This window comes from Danio aesculapii, unplaced genomic scaffold (assembly GCF_903798145.1).
Source record: "Danio aesculapii unplaced genomic scaffold, fDanAes4.1, whole genome shotgun sequence".
NCBI classification, from domain to species: domain Eukaryota; kingdom Metazoa; phylum Chordata; class Actinopteri; order Cypriniformes; family Danionidae; genus Danio; species Danio aesculapii.
The window spans coordinates 34,588-51,345 of record NW_026613713.1 but is presented as its reverse complement, the minus strand read 5'-3'; the positions used below and the strand labels follow the sequence as shown (position 1 = coordinate 51,345).

The window sequence follows — 16,758 nt, the reverse complement described above, 5'->3', positions numbered from 1 at the left end:
ATACAATTGCCACATTTAAGGTCTGATTTCTTTAAAAATCAGTGATCTTTACTGCCTAATAGATATATGATATAAAGTGAGTCTCAGGCCAGACAAGTAGCACTGCGTTAAATTCCATTTTCCCCCGCCATGTCTTTAAATAGGACAGTTTATTTTACCCCAGTATTTTCAATGTAGTTTCTGACGGCGTTAGCGGTTACAGTCTTTCATAACGTTTTATGCTTGAACAAGTAAATGAATGGTTAGGTCTATTTACCTGAGTGATTTTAATTACACTACAACATCGATGCTGTAAAAGGAACCTTATGAAATTGAAAATAGTCACATTAAGCATTCACCGGAAGTTTATCATTGGCTGAAAAACACTAGCTGTGTATATAGGCTATTGCTATAACTAAAGAGCACAGTGACTGTTTGCATTGTAAAGAACTGAAAGAATCAGATTTTTTTAAAAAATATAAAAATCCAGTTATGTTTACCAGACTTCAGATGTCAATAATGAAAAAGATGATTTTTGGCATTGTAGTTCTCTAAGTCGGCACATAGGACAGTTCTCACAGTCCTCAGTCCCCCTGAGGATAGTGAGCAAGTGATGCAAATGTATGCAACACATTGCTCAGATGATATGAGAGGTTATTCATGATGTGTGTTGTTAAACTATTCTCCAAGGAGCTCAGTCACCAGGAGGAGCCTCTGCGCGCATGTCAATCCTTCTCCTCGTCGCTATCTTCGCCTGCTCTGCTTGTGTCATGTATCTGGTGTTCAGAAATTTCCCACAGCTGAGCGAGTAAGTCTACATGGACTTCTAAATGTAGTTTTCAAGATTCTAAATGTTTTATGGTAACTTTTGATGTTTTTTCTTGATGCTTTACAGAGACGAGAGAGAGAAAATTAAAATCCCTAAAGACATGGAAGATGCAAAGGCACTGGGGACAGTACTGTCCAAATATAAGGACACATATTACACCCAAGTGCTTTTAGCATACTTTGCTACATACATTTTGTATCCTTTTTGACATGGTTAATCATACGTTTTCAAGAGGCTAACTGTCAATTATTCAGTTATTCAACTGATTCATATCCATTCAATGAATCAGATGATGGCTCTAAAGTCATACCGTGCTGCTAAATGTGTTGGGATAAGACAACATGATGCAACATTGATAAAATGAGTGATTGCTCCATATTTTATATTTCCGTACAGAGAGGTCAGAAAGAAAACAAGTGGCACATTTCAGCTTACAAACAATAATGAAAGGTTATCTACCAGTAATATATAATGTGAACTAAAAAATTACAGTCTGTGATTTCTATAGCTGAAAAACAAAGAGAAAACTGTGAAACATTGAAAAGTAGAGGAACAGAATTTTGAGGGACACCCTGAGAAAGAAAACCAGTGGCAGATTTTAGGTTATTAACATGGATGAAAAATTGTTGTCCAGTAAGATATGATTTGAACTATAATTAGCACTGTCTCTGATTCTTATAGCTAAAAAAACTAGAGAAAACTATGTGAAACATTGAAAGGTAGAGGTCCAAGAACAAAACCTTGAGGAAAACCTTAAGAAAGAAAACAAGTGGCAGATTTCAGGTTATTAACATTATGGTAAAATTGTCTTCCAGTGAGGCGACATGGTGGCGCAGTAGGTAGTGCTGTCGCCTCAGCATGAAGGTCGGATCAGATGGCGTTTCTGTATGGTGTTTGCATGTTGTCCCCGCATTCACTTGGGTTTCCTCCGGGTGCTCCGGTTTCCCCCACAATCCAAAGACATGCGGTATAGGTAAATTGGGTTAGCTAAATTGTCCATAGTGTATGTGTGAATGAGAGTGTATGGATGTTCCCCAGTGATGGGTTGCAGCTGGAAGGGCATCCGCTGCGCAAAACATATGCTGGATTCATTCTGGCGGTTCATTCCGCTGTGGCGACCCCAGATTAATAAAGGGACTAAGTCAAAAAGAAAATGAATGAATGAATGAGATATGACTTGAACTATAACATAGGACTTCTTACGATCCCTATAGCTAAAAAGCTAAGAGAAAACTATGTGAAACATTGAAAAGTAGAGGTCCAAGAGGAGAACCTTGAGGAAAACCTTGGGAAAGAAAACAAGTGGAAGATATTAGGTTATTAACGTTAATAAAAATTGTCTATCAGTGAGACATGATTTGAACTATGCGATCCCTATAGCTACTCCACCAGAAACTATGTAAAAGCATTGAAAAGTAGAGGTTCAAGAACTGATCCTTAAGGGACACCTTGAGAAAGAAAACCAGTTGAAGATTTCCTTTTCCCAAATTGCATGCTTAAGCATAATTCTACACCTTTGTTTCATAGAAATACTGTAAACCTGTATAATGCATTCACGCTAAAAATACTAAACGGAATAAGTGCACTTTATATTCTGGATGATGTACTTATTCCATCAATTTAAAGAAGAGCAAAATATTGAACACATTTTCCACTCAGTGGTCACAGCTTTGCTCTCGTGGTGAAGGGGGAGGAGCTATCAGCCTTTAAGGTTGAATTATTTTATTTAATTTGCATGCTCTCCCCGTGTTGGTGGGAGTTTCCTCCGGGTGCTCCGGTTTCCCCCACAGTCCAAAGACATGCACTATAGATGAATAAACTAAATTGGCCACAGTTTATGTGTGTAAATGAGTGTGTATGGATGTTTCCCAGTACTGGGTTGCAGTTGGAAAGGCATCTGCTGTGTAAAACATGCTGGATAAGTTGGTGGTTCATTCCGCTGTGGCGACCCCTGATGAATAAAGGTACTAAGCCAAAGGAAAATGAATGAATGAATTTGTATTGTGCTAGCAAAATTCTCATATGTAAGGCATTATGCCACCTCCCGATAGTTAATACGGTTGTACTCATGACAGGGACTATTTGGTAATTTATTTTATTAATTTGTCAACCATTTACAATTATGATTTGATATAAAGTTGAATCGCTGAATCAACTTTATGATGGAGAAATAGTTTGAATTGGGTGGCGCAGTAGGTAGTGCTGTCGCCTCACAGCAAGAAGGTCGCTGGTTCGAGCCTCAGCTGGATCAGTTGGCGTTTCTGTGTGGAGTTTGCATGTTCTCCCTGCGTTCGCGTGGGTTTCCTCCGGGTGTTCCGGTTTCCCCCAGACATGCGCTATAGGTGAATTGGGTAGGCTAAATTGTCCATAGTGTAAGAGTGTGTGTGGATGTTTCCCAGAGATGTGTTGCGGCTGAGGGGCATCCGCTGCTTAAAAACATGCTGGATAAGTTGGCAGTTCATTCCGCTGTGGCGACCCCGGATTAATAAGGGGACTAAGCCGAAAATGAATGAATGAATGAAATAGTTTGGATTGTTAAAAATCCTTTAGTAAAAAATATTAGTGTTCCATTTGTGACTACACTAAACCAAAGACTATAGAACACACAAGACGTGTCACTGGTATAGTTTTGAATGGGGAAAAGTGTAACGGTCAATATGGCTAATGAACCCTCGCCTTCTAGGACAGGAGCCAATCAGCGGTCGCTATAGATTGATGATTCTCCGGGGGAGGGGCTTGGACCAGATGTGAGTTTCTGCAGATTTTGAGTGACTCGAACATTTAGAAATGAAATTAAAGAGACTGTTGTCGTTTAATTTTATTGGTGATGATTCCTAATAGGAAATGTAATTGTAAGCTTGGAAAGCAACTTTGGAGATTTTGATGTTTCCCCATTCAAACAGAATGCCTGAGCATACTGCCCAAGAGGTGTTTCAAAGATGGCCGCCGATGATATGACTTGCTTAAACTCATACACTATATGGTAGACGTAACTCAAGTCTATTCTAATAGGTTAACCTCTTAGTCCATTGGAATTTCCATGAAGTGTGTTTACAATGTGTTATGTAACATCTGTTGTGTTTATTTACGAATGAGTTAACCCTTAACTAAGCCTTTCTTAGCCTTCAGACATTTGCCATCCCAGGCTCCATTTTCCTCAGTATACTGTCTGGTTATCTCTACCCCTTTCCTTTAGCTCTCTTCCTGGTCTGTCTGGTGAGTTCCTTGCTTAAATGCAAATTCAATTCAAAAGCTAGTCTAGTCATCTAGCAGGAAACAGGATATGTAAATGTCACATGTGTCTGTTTTGTGTTTTACAGTGTTCAGGCCTTGGAGCGTCTTTTTGCTATATGCTGTCTTATTTGGTCGGGAGGCCGATGGTCTACAAGTACCTCACGGAGAGAGCTCAGAAATGGTCACAACAGGTGATGTTTCTATGTTAACGTTCATTTTTTATTTATGAAGTTTGATTGGCTGCAATGTTAAGCTGATGCTGTTTGATGTGTCATTGTAGGTGGACAAGCACAGAGAGCATCTCATCAATTATATCATTTTTCTGAGAATAACTCCTTTCCTTCCAAACTGGTTTATCAACATCACCTCGCCGGTCATTAATGTGCCTCTGGGTGTCTTTTTCCTGGGCACCTTTCTCGGTAAGAATCTGTAAACAATTCACTGTTACAAAAACAATGCCGTCAGTTAAGGTGGTGTTTCTGCTTTGAGGACGCATTAAATAGTTGGTCAGCTGCAATTTTCTTGAGGTGTGTTCTCAGAGCTCTGGCCAGGCCTACGTTGTTAGAAGTTTGCCTGATTCAGCATGTTGAAATGGCGTTACTTACTTCCCACAGGTTTAAAATATACTTGCGGTGGTAGCCGGATTGAAATCTTTTACCCACATCACATAAATAGTTAACTATATGTGACAAACAAAACATTATTTGATTTTTAACGATATTTTTAATTATTAAGAAACCGTTATAAACTATTTCTTTTGAATGGGTTGAAGTAAAAAAAAGTTTCTCCACTATAAAAAAATCCACTTTTTATCTTTCTCTTAAGCTATTTTAGAGCCATGTGCACACACTGGCAGGTAAAATCTGCTTCTCTCTATCTCGCATCTAAGTTCAGGTTGCTTTATAGGCATTACATTTTGTACAGTACTGCCAAAGCATTTAATATAAATTAATATAATAAAATATACAGCAAATGAGACTAAATGACAGAAAAAGGAATAAAACAGACAATATTTCAAAAATATATAATAATTACAAGAATAAAACGTGTGGATTATTTTAATAAGGCAAATGAGTTGATTACCCATTCCTATTGGTGTACAAATATTTTGCAGCCAATTTAGATGTAATTTCGCCCTCTCTGAGTATATAGTAAAGTTTTTCTGAGTCGTTTAGATTAAATAATTAATTATTTATTGTTTCTCTCACTCTCGCGGCTGCACGCATACAATTAATGACAGCTTTAGAAAGCAAAACCCAAATCCCGGACATTTTAGTAGATTTAGAAACCCTGGCCAGACACAAAGGCATGCCTCTGTGGGTCCACATGCATGTTAGACTGTCTGTGGGAGTGTTGACTGTTCACGCGCACACAGAACAAGCATAAATGTGTAAACGAGAGGAGATTTTCCACTAAATCGACTGCGGATGTTTGGTTATATTGGGAGGATACAAAAAAGTGTAAGAGGATGATAAGAATAGTAAAAAAATATGGATAGCTAAATCATGGACTGCCGTTAATATACCTGGGCGGCCCGCCCAAGTAAAGTATGTGTGGGAAGCACTGTATTAAGGCAGAGACATGTATAGGTCCAAGAACAGAACCTTGAGGGACACATTGAGAAAGAAAACAGGGGGGGATTTATTAACATTAACAAAAATTTGTCTGTGGAATGGTGGCTCAGTGGTTAACATTTTCGCCTCACAGCAAGAAGCTCGCTGGTTCGAGTTCCAGCTAGGCCAATTGGCATTTTTCTGTGTGGAGTTTGTATGTTCTCCACATGTTCTTGTGGGTTTCCTCTGGGTGCTCTGGTTTCCCCCACTGTTCACACACATGCGCTATAGGTGAATTGGATCGACTAAATTGGCCGAAGTGTGTGAATGAGTGTGTATGGGTTCCCAGTACTGGGTTGCAGCTGGAAGCTGCACTCACTGTGATACCTATAGCCGAAAAACGAAAGAAAACTATGTAAAACATTGAAAATAAGAGGTCCAAGAACAGAACCTTAAGGAATCTAACGTTCAGCTGCTATTTTTAAATAGCATTTTATTAAACAAACAGTGTAAACACAGGCATTCTGTTTAAAATGAATGAATGCATAGAAGGGCTCTGTGATTAGTATCATCTTCGATAATGTAATTGGTAGTTGTTGAAAATGTTAATCACAATAAAAACACAGCTTGAGAGTCGAATAGACTTCACTGTGCGATGGAGCCTATTAGAATGCAGTTTCAATTCAAGTTATGAAAGGAAAACACATCCCTTTATGGGGTTTTGTTTTTATATTGTAAAGTTGTGATATAATTAAAGGGATTGTTCACCTATTAATGAAAGCTTGCCGTTAATTAATTTACTCACTTAAAAAATGCTAATCGAAAGGTTACCATCACTTTTAGAGGGGAAAAAAACTAAAACTATACGTAAATAGCTCCTGACGATTTAAGAGGACATCTGTGACAGTCTGGACATGGAGCATGAACTTCCTGTTGAATAATGTCACAAAATATTGTTTATATATTAACTACAAAAATATCAAGGTGTCATTTTTGCCGATACACAGTGTTCAGCTTATAGGAGTACTCCCCATTCTGAAAATGAATATTTTTATCCATCATTCAGTGAATATGGGTAATATTTATTGATGCATTTGAAGAAAACAGATTTATTAAACAAATATATTTATTAAAATAATATTTTAGTCACAGAACATCTTTAGAAATAGAAAGATAATACATTTAAATTCATGTAAATATTTGAATATTTTTATTTAATATTCTCCCCTAACTTATAAATTTGGGCTATAAATTTTTGAACCATTATTGTAAGTTATTTTGTTAGATTAGCTCCAGATTTGGCTTCAGCACTGATTAATCTTATGTATGTGCACAAATGTAATATTGTAAAGCATCCTATTGAAAATAATAATTTAAATGAAAGATTTGTGGGGGGTGTACTCTTATATGCCGAGCACTGTAAAGCACATTGCATGTTAGTCAGCAGTCAAAATTACAGTTTGACTAGGTAGTTATTTAGTAATTACAGTTAATCTTTCAAGTTACAGTAATAATGGCAAATAACTGTAAATTGAAATATTACATTTGGAATTGGCTTTTCAGATTTAACTGAAGGTGTTAAGAAGTTTTTCCACTATCTGCTCCATTCCCCCTACCCAAAATCCAAGTAATTAACAATAGATTATCAAGTCACCCTAAATAAACCTGAAAATATGTAACACTAGAGAGCTTAAATGTCTTTTAAATGCAGTATCATGTTGACCTTAAATGTGCTAAACATGCATTTTATCAACCTCTCGGAGTACACTTAGATATAGATGCTCTAAAAACTGACAGATGTGGACTTAAAAGCCACAGAAATCCAATATAATACCTTGGGGGTGTTTAGCCATCTGGTTTTCTTCGCTTAGGGGTCAAACTTGTGATCCTCTGCAGTCCAAACTGACCTGAAGACCGAAAGTATTACATAAAAAAAATGCATTGGATTTACACAATTCCTTCATGTTGTCCCAAAACAAATCGATTAAGTTAACTTAATTCTTTCCACAAATTAAAGTGGATTGAACAACATAAAACAATTAAGTGGTGCCCTTAATTTAAATAAGTAGTTTATTTAATATGTTTATTATTTAACTATTTAATATGTTGTACTTTGATGATATTATTGAAAATTTTATTTAATATTATTTAATTTTATTCTTGTTCATGTAAAGCACTCTGAATTACCATTGTGTATGAAATGTGCTATATAAATAAAGTTGCCTTGCCTAAAATGTAGTATTTTGGGGATATTTAATTCATGATGCTGTGAAATATTAATCTCTAAATTATATACCATTTATGGAAAAATACGTGTATGCAATTTTATGTCTCAGAACCCAAACCCAGTCATATATGCTTGCGATTTCACTGAAATTAATTATTAATTAATTAATTAATTTATTTATTTATTTATTTAATGACTCCTATTCAATAATATGTAAATTGAGATTTCACTGAAGTATATGTTATTTATTTATGTATTTATTTAACAACTCATACTCGATAATATATACAGTAACTTGGGATTTCTCTGAATTACTATTTATATAAGTTGGGATTTCACTGAATTACATGCTATTTATTTATTTAATAACTCATACTCAATATTATACAAGTTGTGATTTCTCTGAATTAAATACTATTTATTTAATTATTCATACTCAATAATATATAAGTTGGGATTTCACTGAACTACATACATTTTATTTATTTAATAACTCATACTTTATATCATAAGTTGGGATCTCTCTGAATTACATACTATTTATTTATTTTTTTAATAATTCATACTCAGTAATATATAAGTTGGGATTTCTTTGAACTACATACTATTTATTTATTTCTTCATTTATTTAATAACTTGTACTCAATATTATATAAATTGGGATTTCACTGAACTGCATTTTATTTATTTATTTATTTAATAATTCATACTCAATAATACATTAGTTGGGATTTGTCTGAATTACATACTATTTATTTATTTATTTAATAACTCATACTCTATTATATAAGTTAGGATTTGTCTGAGTTACATACTATTATGTAAATTGGGATTTCTCTGAACTACATACTATTTATTTATTTAATAACTCATACTCAATAATATATAAGTTGTAATTTCACTGAACTGCATACTATTTATTTAATAACTCATACTAAATATATTCACCTTATTCTCTGCGGACGAGCAGGTGCAGCCATTTGAATCATTTTGGCTCGAGACTTCCGGTCTCATTCACTTCCATTCATCTTTAGATATTAAAATAGCTCATTCTGCTGCTTGATGTTGCAAACTGATATTTTCTTATTATATTATTCTACTTTGTCTGTATAGTAATGCAAACACTTGTTTGTAGGACAAGTAGTTTGACTGTTTTCTGATGTTTATTATTCCTAGTCATTTCTCCCATAGGCAACTGAATTGGAAGTTCTAAAACTCATACTCAACAATGTATAAGTTGGGATTTTACTGATACTGTTTATTTATTTATTTATTTATTTAATAACTTATACTCGATATATAAGTTGGGGTTACACTGAGCTACGTTTTATTTATTTATTTATTTATTTAAAAACTCATACTCAACAATGTATAAGTTGGGATTTCACTGAACTACATACTATTTATTTATTTATTTATTTATTTATTTAATAACTTATACTCGATATATAAGTTGGGGTTACACTAAGCTACGTTTGATTTATTTATTTATTTATTTATTTAATAACTCATACTCAACAATGTATAAGTTGGGATTTCACTGAGCTACATACTATTTATTTATTTATTTATTTAATAACTTATACTCGATATATAAGTTGGGGTTACACTGAGCTACGTTTTATTTATTTATTTATTTATTTATTTAATAACTCATACTCAACAATGTATAAGTTGGGATTTCACTGAGCTACATTTTATTTATTTATTTATTTATTTATTTATTTATTTAATAACTCATACTCAACAATGTATAAGTTGGGATTTCACTGAGCTACATACTATTTATTTATTTATTTAATGCATGCTCGATATATAAATTGGGGTTTCACTGAGCTACGTTTTATTTATTTATTTATTTATTTATTTATTTATTTATTTATTTATTTAATAACTCATACTCAACAATGTATAAGTTGGGGTTTCACTGAGCTACATTTTATTTATTTATTTAATAACTCATACTCAGTATAGAAGTTGGGGTTTCTCTGAATTACGTTTTATTTATTTATCACTTTTATTAATAACTCAAACCCAGTAATATAAGGATGTGATTTCACTGCTTCTTCATAAGTTTTTTTTTTTTTTTAATAAATACTTTCATTAGGATTGGATGATTATGTATAAATATTATCAAAGAGTTGCAAATGTATGATAAAGTTTGTTTTCTAGTTTCCAATTAAAAGCTTATTCACAATTCACCCATGTGTATCTTCGATATCTGCTCACCTGATAAGTGAATCATCTAATAGCATTTTTTGGATCTGTATTACGCATTCACAGGAGTGGCTCCTCCATCATTCGTGGCGATTAACGCAGGGACGACGCTCTATAAACTGACCACCGCTGGCGAGGCTGTGTCCTGGAACTCTCTTCTGGTGCTGGGGGTTTTGGCCGTCGTCTCCATCCTGCCGGTCTGCTTTCAGAAGAAACTCCAGCAAAAGCTCGAGTAGAGAGAGATCTCCCACCCTGCTTGATTCAACTCAGGAATGATACTGATCCTCTTAACTTCTCCCCGTTTTCGACTTCTTCTTTTATGCATGTATGACAGACCCTCATTTTTGCCATGCGATGGGCAGGACTGACTTTCCATAGATTCAACAGCACTGTCACGGAATGAAGATTCAATCATCACTGATTATCTCTAGCAATATATTCCACGCCTGCGTTTTCAGAGGATTTTAAAGTTCATATAAAACAGCAATGATTTATGTGCGATACACTGGAAAAAGACCTGTTATCTCCCTCTCAAGCCGCTGAGCTATAATGGAAAGTGCCAACTTTTTTGCTCTACTTTGATGATGAAGTATTACATGCTTCAGAAACCTTTTGAGGGGGAGCTTTGCGAGTTTATCCGAGTTCGATCTTATTTCGTAGGCCAGCTGAGACTGTGAATGAATTATGCAACAGTGCCCTGTGTAGGGTGTGCTGATGCTAACTATAGACCACAATGCTAAGCTCTTATTATAGACTTATCGGTAACACTTTAAAATACGGGACAAATAGTTAATGTATTGCATATATTAATCATAGTTTAACATTTACTAATGCATTATTAAAATCAAACGTGGTGCTTGTTAAGATTAGTTAATGCGTCGTTAGTTAACTACCAATGAACTAAGGATGATCCATAATATATATCCTTATAAACAAAGATTAATAAATACTTTAAGAAATGTTGAACTATAATTAATATAGACCATTTTGAGAGATTTAACCAATAACAATGGTCCTAACATATTTTCTGTTTTACATTTTAAATTTCCATAGCTTCTGAGAGTCCAGAAAGTTCCACATATTGATAAGTAATGTTACGATAGCTGTTATAACATCCATTTATGATTAAATCACCTCTTGTTAATAGTTTGACAACAAGCAGGAACTGTTATGAGCCAATGACATCCACATTAAAATGGTCTGTATGCTTCAGAACAGTGTTTCTCAACCATGTTCCTGGAGGACAACTAGCTCTGCATATTTCCAGTCTCCTTAACCAAACACAGCTGATTCAGATCATCAGCTCTGAGACTGACAGACCTGTGACAGACAAAGGAGACATCCAAACATGCAGTGCTGGTGGTCCTCCAGGAAGGTGGTTGAGAAACACTGCTGTAGAACTATGATTAATAACATTAACCATGTTTCCCCTATTGTAAAGTGTTACAGACTTATTTCTCCCCCCCCCCTAAAACTGGTAAATACGGATGATGCCGTGTTAGTATTACAGATTTAGACGGTAGATTACATCTAGAAAGTTCTGCCTTAATATAAAAGCTTACTTGAAGTCAAACGGAACGAATATCTTGATGTCACACGTACTGAACCATTAACACCTGTTTTATTTTAAGCAATAACACTATAATAACTACACACTATGAACTATTTATCAAGCATTAGACAATAGTGAATTCATTATCTGTTAAGAATTAATAAAGGTTAATAAGCAGTTTATAACTGCAGCTACAAATGCTGTATTCTTGACCTCTAAACACGTGTAATGGGCTTAATAATTGTGTTTACATACTTTAATGATGAATTTTCATTACTAAATTAAGTATTGCATTATTTACAAAGCAGTTATTTAAGCATAGTTGGTGTTTTTTTAAGATCATTCAGAATGAGTTAGTAAACGATTAATAAACCATTCAAATTAACATTTATATATCTGATTATTCAGGCATATATTCATAGTTAATTTAAATGTTAATAAATGCTTTATTAATTCAACTTCATCCAGTTTTGTGACCTAAAGTGAGGACTATTTATGCTTTATATATCCCTAATAAATGACAATTAAAGGCTCAGTTATGTTCTAAACAGGAAACAAAATAACATAAATGACTCTATTCATTTCTATTCATTTGAAGACACAAATGAAACTATCAAATGAAAATAAATCTTTGTAATCTTAACTAAAATAAAATTACTGTGCAGTTTAAACATCGCTAAATATCATTGAAATGTCGTATTGTATTATATTGTGAAATTATTATATTGTTGTTGTTTTATCCAATTTTATGACACTCCTGTTATTCAGCAATGTTTAAACCTTACAGTAATTTTATTTTTTAGATAGGATTGCAAAGATGCATTGTTCAGTTCACACTAATCCTTTAATTGTCATTTATAAGGGATTTATAAAGCATAACTAGTCCTCACTTTAGATTAAGTCACAAAACTGCATGAAGTCGTGTTAATAAAGCTTTATTACCATACATACTGTAGTAACCATTACTATATGCCTGGATAATAATGATGCATAAGCGTTGATTTCAATAGTTTATTAATCCTTTACTAACTCATTCTGAATGATCTTAAAAACCACCAACTACTCTTAAATACAAATGATTTGTAAATAATGCAATACTTAAATTGTTATGAAAATTAGTTATTAACAAAGTATAAAAACAATCATTAAGCACATTATCTATATGTGCTTATAAGTCAGGAATAGAGCATTTGTAGCTGCTGTTATACACTACTAATGTTTATTATAGTAGAGTTAATACTTAACAAATAATGAATTCACCAGATGCTAATGCCTAATAAATTATTCATAGTGTGTAGTTCTTATAGTGTTACCGCTATTGTTTTCTTTCATGGATGCAAATTTTATTTTTAAATAATCAAAACGCCAAAATGATTGAGTTAGATTTTTGTTTTTATTGAAGTAGCTTAAAGTTTTGTTTGCATAACATTGTGCATTATTTTTTATTTTAGTAACGTGATTGAGGGAAGAATTGTATATTTTTCTGTTGGCTGTGGACCTAGTCTAATTAAGCCACTGTAAACACTTTTAAACTATGTCTAAATATCTATATATATTTCTATATAAATATATAAACGGATAGTTCACCCAAAAAGGAAAATATACTTACTATTTATTCACTCTCAAGTGTTTCCAAACCTTAATGAGTTTCTTTATTCTATCGAAAACCAAAAAAAGCTCTTTTGAAGAAAGCTGAAAACCTGTAACCATTGACTTGCAAAAAAAGAAAAACAATAGAAGTCAATGGTTACAGGTTTTTGTCATTCTTCAAAATATCTTCTTTTGTGTTCAACAGACGGAAAAAACAAGTGGAACAAGTGAAGAGTGAGCAAATGATGACAAAATTGTCAATTTAGGGTGAGCTGTTCCTTAAAAGGGATTGTTCACCTAAAATGAAAATGTGATAAAACCTTTCTCACTCTCAGGGAATCCAAGATGTAGATGAGCCTTCATTGAAAAATAAATAAATTACACATTTAATTTCCTATCGCATCACGTTCTCACCAGTGGATCTTCTGTCCTGAATGATTGCTGTTGTCAGAAAAGCTCAGGATAATATACAACGTGACTCCACTCCATCAATGAATGTCTTGTGAAGCAAAATCGATGTATTTGTTAGAAACAAATGCACCATTAAGAGGTTTTAAACTGTTGATTTTGCTTCATAATGTTTAGTTATAGACTACAGTCAGGTCATTGTGTTGTTTTTTAAATCTGATTTATTTTTTCCAAACTCCTCTACATCTGGATGACCTGAGCATGAGAAGATTTTCAGTTCTGTGTCAGCTCGATTTAACTTAGTTGGATATTATGCATTTAAACACTCACTATGAAGATATTTTAGAAGAAATCCTGGAGCTCTCTAATCCTCTATTTTGATTTATTGGGACATTTAGAGTCCAGAAAAGGAACCAAAACTTCTGTCAAAACATTCTACGTTTAACTGTAACCATACCAAACTCCAAATGACCTGAGGGTGAGTCGATTTTCAGTTGTGTGTCAGCTCGATGCAACTTAGTTGGATATTATGCATTTAAACACTCACTATGAAGATATTTTAGAAGCAATCCTGGAGCTCTTTAATCCTCCATTTTGATCTATTGAGACATTCAAAGTCCAGAAAACGAACCAAAACATTAGTCAAAACATAAAGTTTTCTACTGTAACCATACCAGACTCCAACTGACCTGAGGGTGCAGCGTTTTCAGTTCTGTGTCAGCTCGATGTAACTTAGTTGGACATTATGCATTTAAACACTGCATTTAAAGGGTTAGTTCACCCAAAAATTTTAATTCTGTTATTAATTACTCTCCCTCAGTCCTTTACAATCCCCTGAGACCTTCGCTCATCTTCAGAACACAAATGAAGATATTTTAGAAGAAATCCTGGAGCTCTCTAATCCTCCATATCGATCTATTGAGACATTCAAAGTCCAGAAAACGAACCAAAACATTAGTCAAAACATAAAGTTTTCTACTGTAACCATACAAAGCTGCAAATGACATGAGGGTGTCAATTTTCATTTTTTTGTCAGGTCGATTCAACTTAGTTGGACTTTATGCATTTAAACACTCTGCATTTAAAGGGTTAGTTCACTCAAAAATGAAAATTCGGTTATTAATTACTCCCCCTCAGTCCTTTTCAATCCCCTGAGACCTTCGTTCATCTTCACAACACAACTGAAGATATTTTAGAAGAAATCCTGGAGCTCTACTCTTCTATTTAGATTTATTGAGACATTCAGAGTCCAGAAAAGGAACCAAAACATTCAATATTTAACTGTGACCATACCAGACTCCAACTGACCTGAGGGTGCATCGTTTTCAGTTCTGTGTCAGCTCGATGTAACTTAGTTTGACATTATGCATTTAAACACTGCATTTAAAGGGTTAGTTCACCCAAAAATTTTAATTCTGTTATTAATTACTCTCCCTCAGTCCTTTACAATCCCCTGAGACCTTCGCTCATCTTCAGAACACAAATTAAGATATTTTAGAAGAAATCCTGGAGCTCTCTAATCCTCCATTTTGATCTATTGAGACATTCAAAGTCCAGAAAACGAACCAAAACTTCTGTCAAAACATTCTACGTTTAACTGTAGCCATACCAAACTCCAAATGACCTGAGGGTGAGTCGATTTTCAGTTGTGTGCCAGCTCGATGCAACTTAGTTGGACATTATGCATTTAAACACTGCATTTAAAGGGTTAGTTCACCCAAAAATAAAAATTCTGTTATTAATTACTCTCCCTCAGTCCCTTACAATCCCCTGAGACCTTCGCTCATCTTCAGAACACAAATGAAGATATTTTAGAAGAAATCCTGGAGCTCTTTAATTCTTTATTTTGATTTATTAAGACATTCAAAGTCCAGAAAACGAACCATAACATCTGTCAAAACATTCTATGTTCATCTGTAAACATACTAAACTCCAAAAAACAACCCTGTAAAAAAATGACTTTGCTCACTTTATGTCCCAGTGTGCGTTTACTACAGGCAGTATGACACTTGTGTGTTGCGTTGCTGACCAATAGCAAATATGTTGTATTTTCTATGGTAAACGTGCAAGACAAAGGGGAAAAAAGTACTTTTTACAGTTTTTGGATGTACAAAACTGTTCTTGGAGCTTCGTATGATTACAGCAGAAGTCACATGGAACTTTTTTGACAATGTTTTGGTTCCTATTTCTAGAATTTAGAACATATTTTGAACATATCCTGTATGCGTTTGGTAAAAAAGCTCTTAGATTTCTACTAAAATATTTTAAATTGTGTTTCGAAGAAGCTCTCAGGGTATTGGAACGACATGAAGGTGAGGAATTCATAACCGAATGTTTATTTTTGTGTGAACTAACCCTTTAAATTTGCCTTTTACGTTAACAAATAAGTCTTAAGAAAATGTCTTATGTTTGCTACAGATAGTCCTTAAACCTTCCAAACGTGATTTACGCATTAATGCATTAAGGTCTATGTTGGGAAATGTAATTTATCGTTTGCACTGATGTCTCCTGGTAAGTTGAAAGATGCGATGAGGGACAGTTCGTTCGCCAGATATCATTTTCTCTGTTACCTCATTTGATTTCTTTTTCTGTAGCGTTAATTTATGTCTGCCGTTTTTCTCTGAATGTCAAAACCAGCATCTAGTTTGTATCATCTCGAAATCTTCCCAGCACGGTACTAAAATGAGGAAATGCATTCATTTCGATGAGTAGTGTGATAACCTCTGTGGCCCTTAATTTCTTCAATTGAACTCATTCTGATTTTTCTTTAGCGTATTTTTACACTGTCGTCTTCGCTCTTAAATCGAGCTCACTGATTACAGTATTACATACGGATTAATTGAGAGCGTATTGTCGTGTTCTGTGTTTTATGTCAGATCTTTTCATGTATGTCTGTTTAACTTCTTGAAGCATAATATATTTATTATGAAATCATTAAATGCATCAGTAACATTGACAGCTTCTGAATTGGACTGTTTTAAATGAAGCAGCAATAAATGGAACCATATTTACTAGCATATACAGTTGAAGTTATTTTAATTATTAGCCCCCCTAAATTATTAGCCCCCCTGTTTATTTTTTTCCAAAATTTCTGTTTAATGAAGAGAGGATTTTTTCAACACTTTTTTTAACATGATAGTTTTAATAACACATTTCTAATAACTGATTT

General features: G+C 34.0%; 1 protein-coding gene across 1 annotated transcript; it reads left to right on the top strand.

The window, feature by feature from the left end:
- Positions 1-669: 669 nt before the first annotated feature.
- On the top strand, positions 670-16,545 carry tmem41b (transmembrane protein 41B; the record flags this gene model as incomplete). The annotated part of the gene is made up of 6 exons (XM_056452607.1): positions 670-787; positions 875-1,003; positions 3,931-4,024; positions 4,129-4,233; positions 4,323-4,461; positions 10,106-16,545. Coding segments are annotated over 6 exons (755 nt in total), but the record flags the coding sequence as incomplete, so codon positions are not given.
- Between the last annotated feature and the right edge of the window lie 213 nt (positions 16,546-16,758).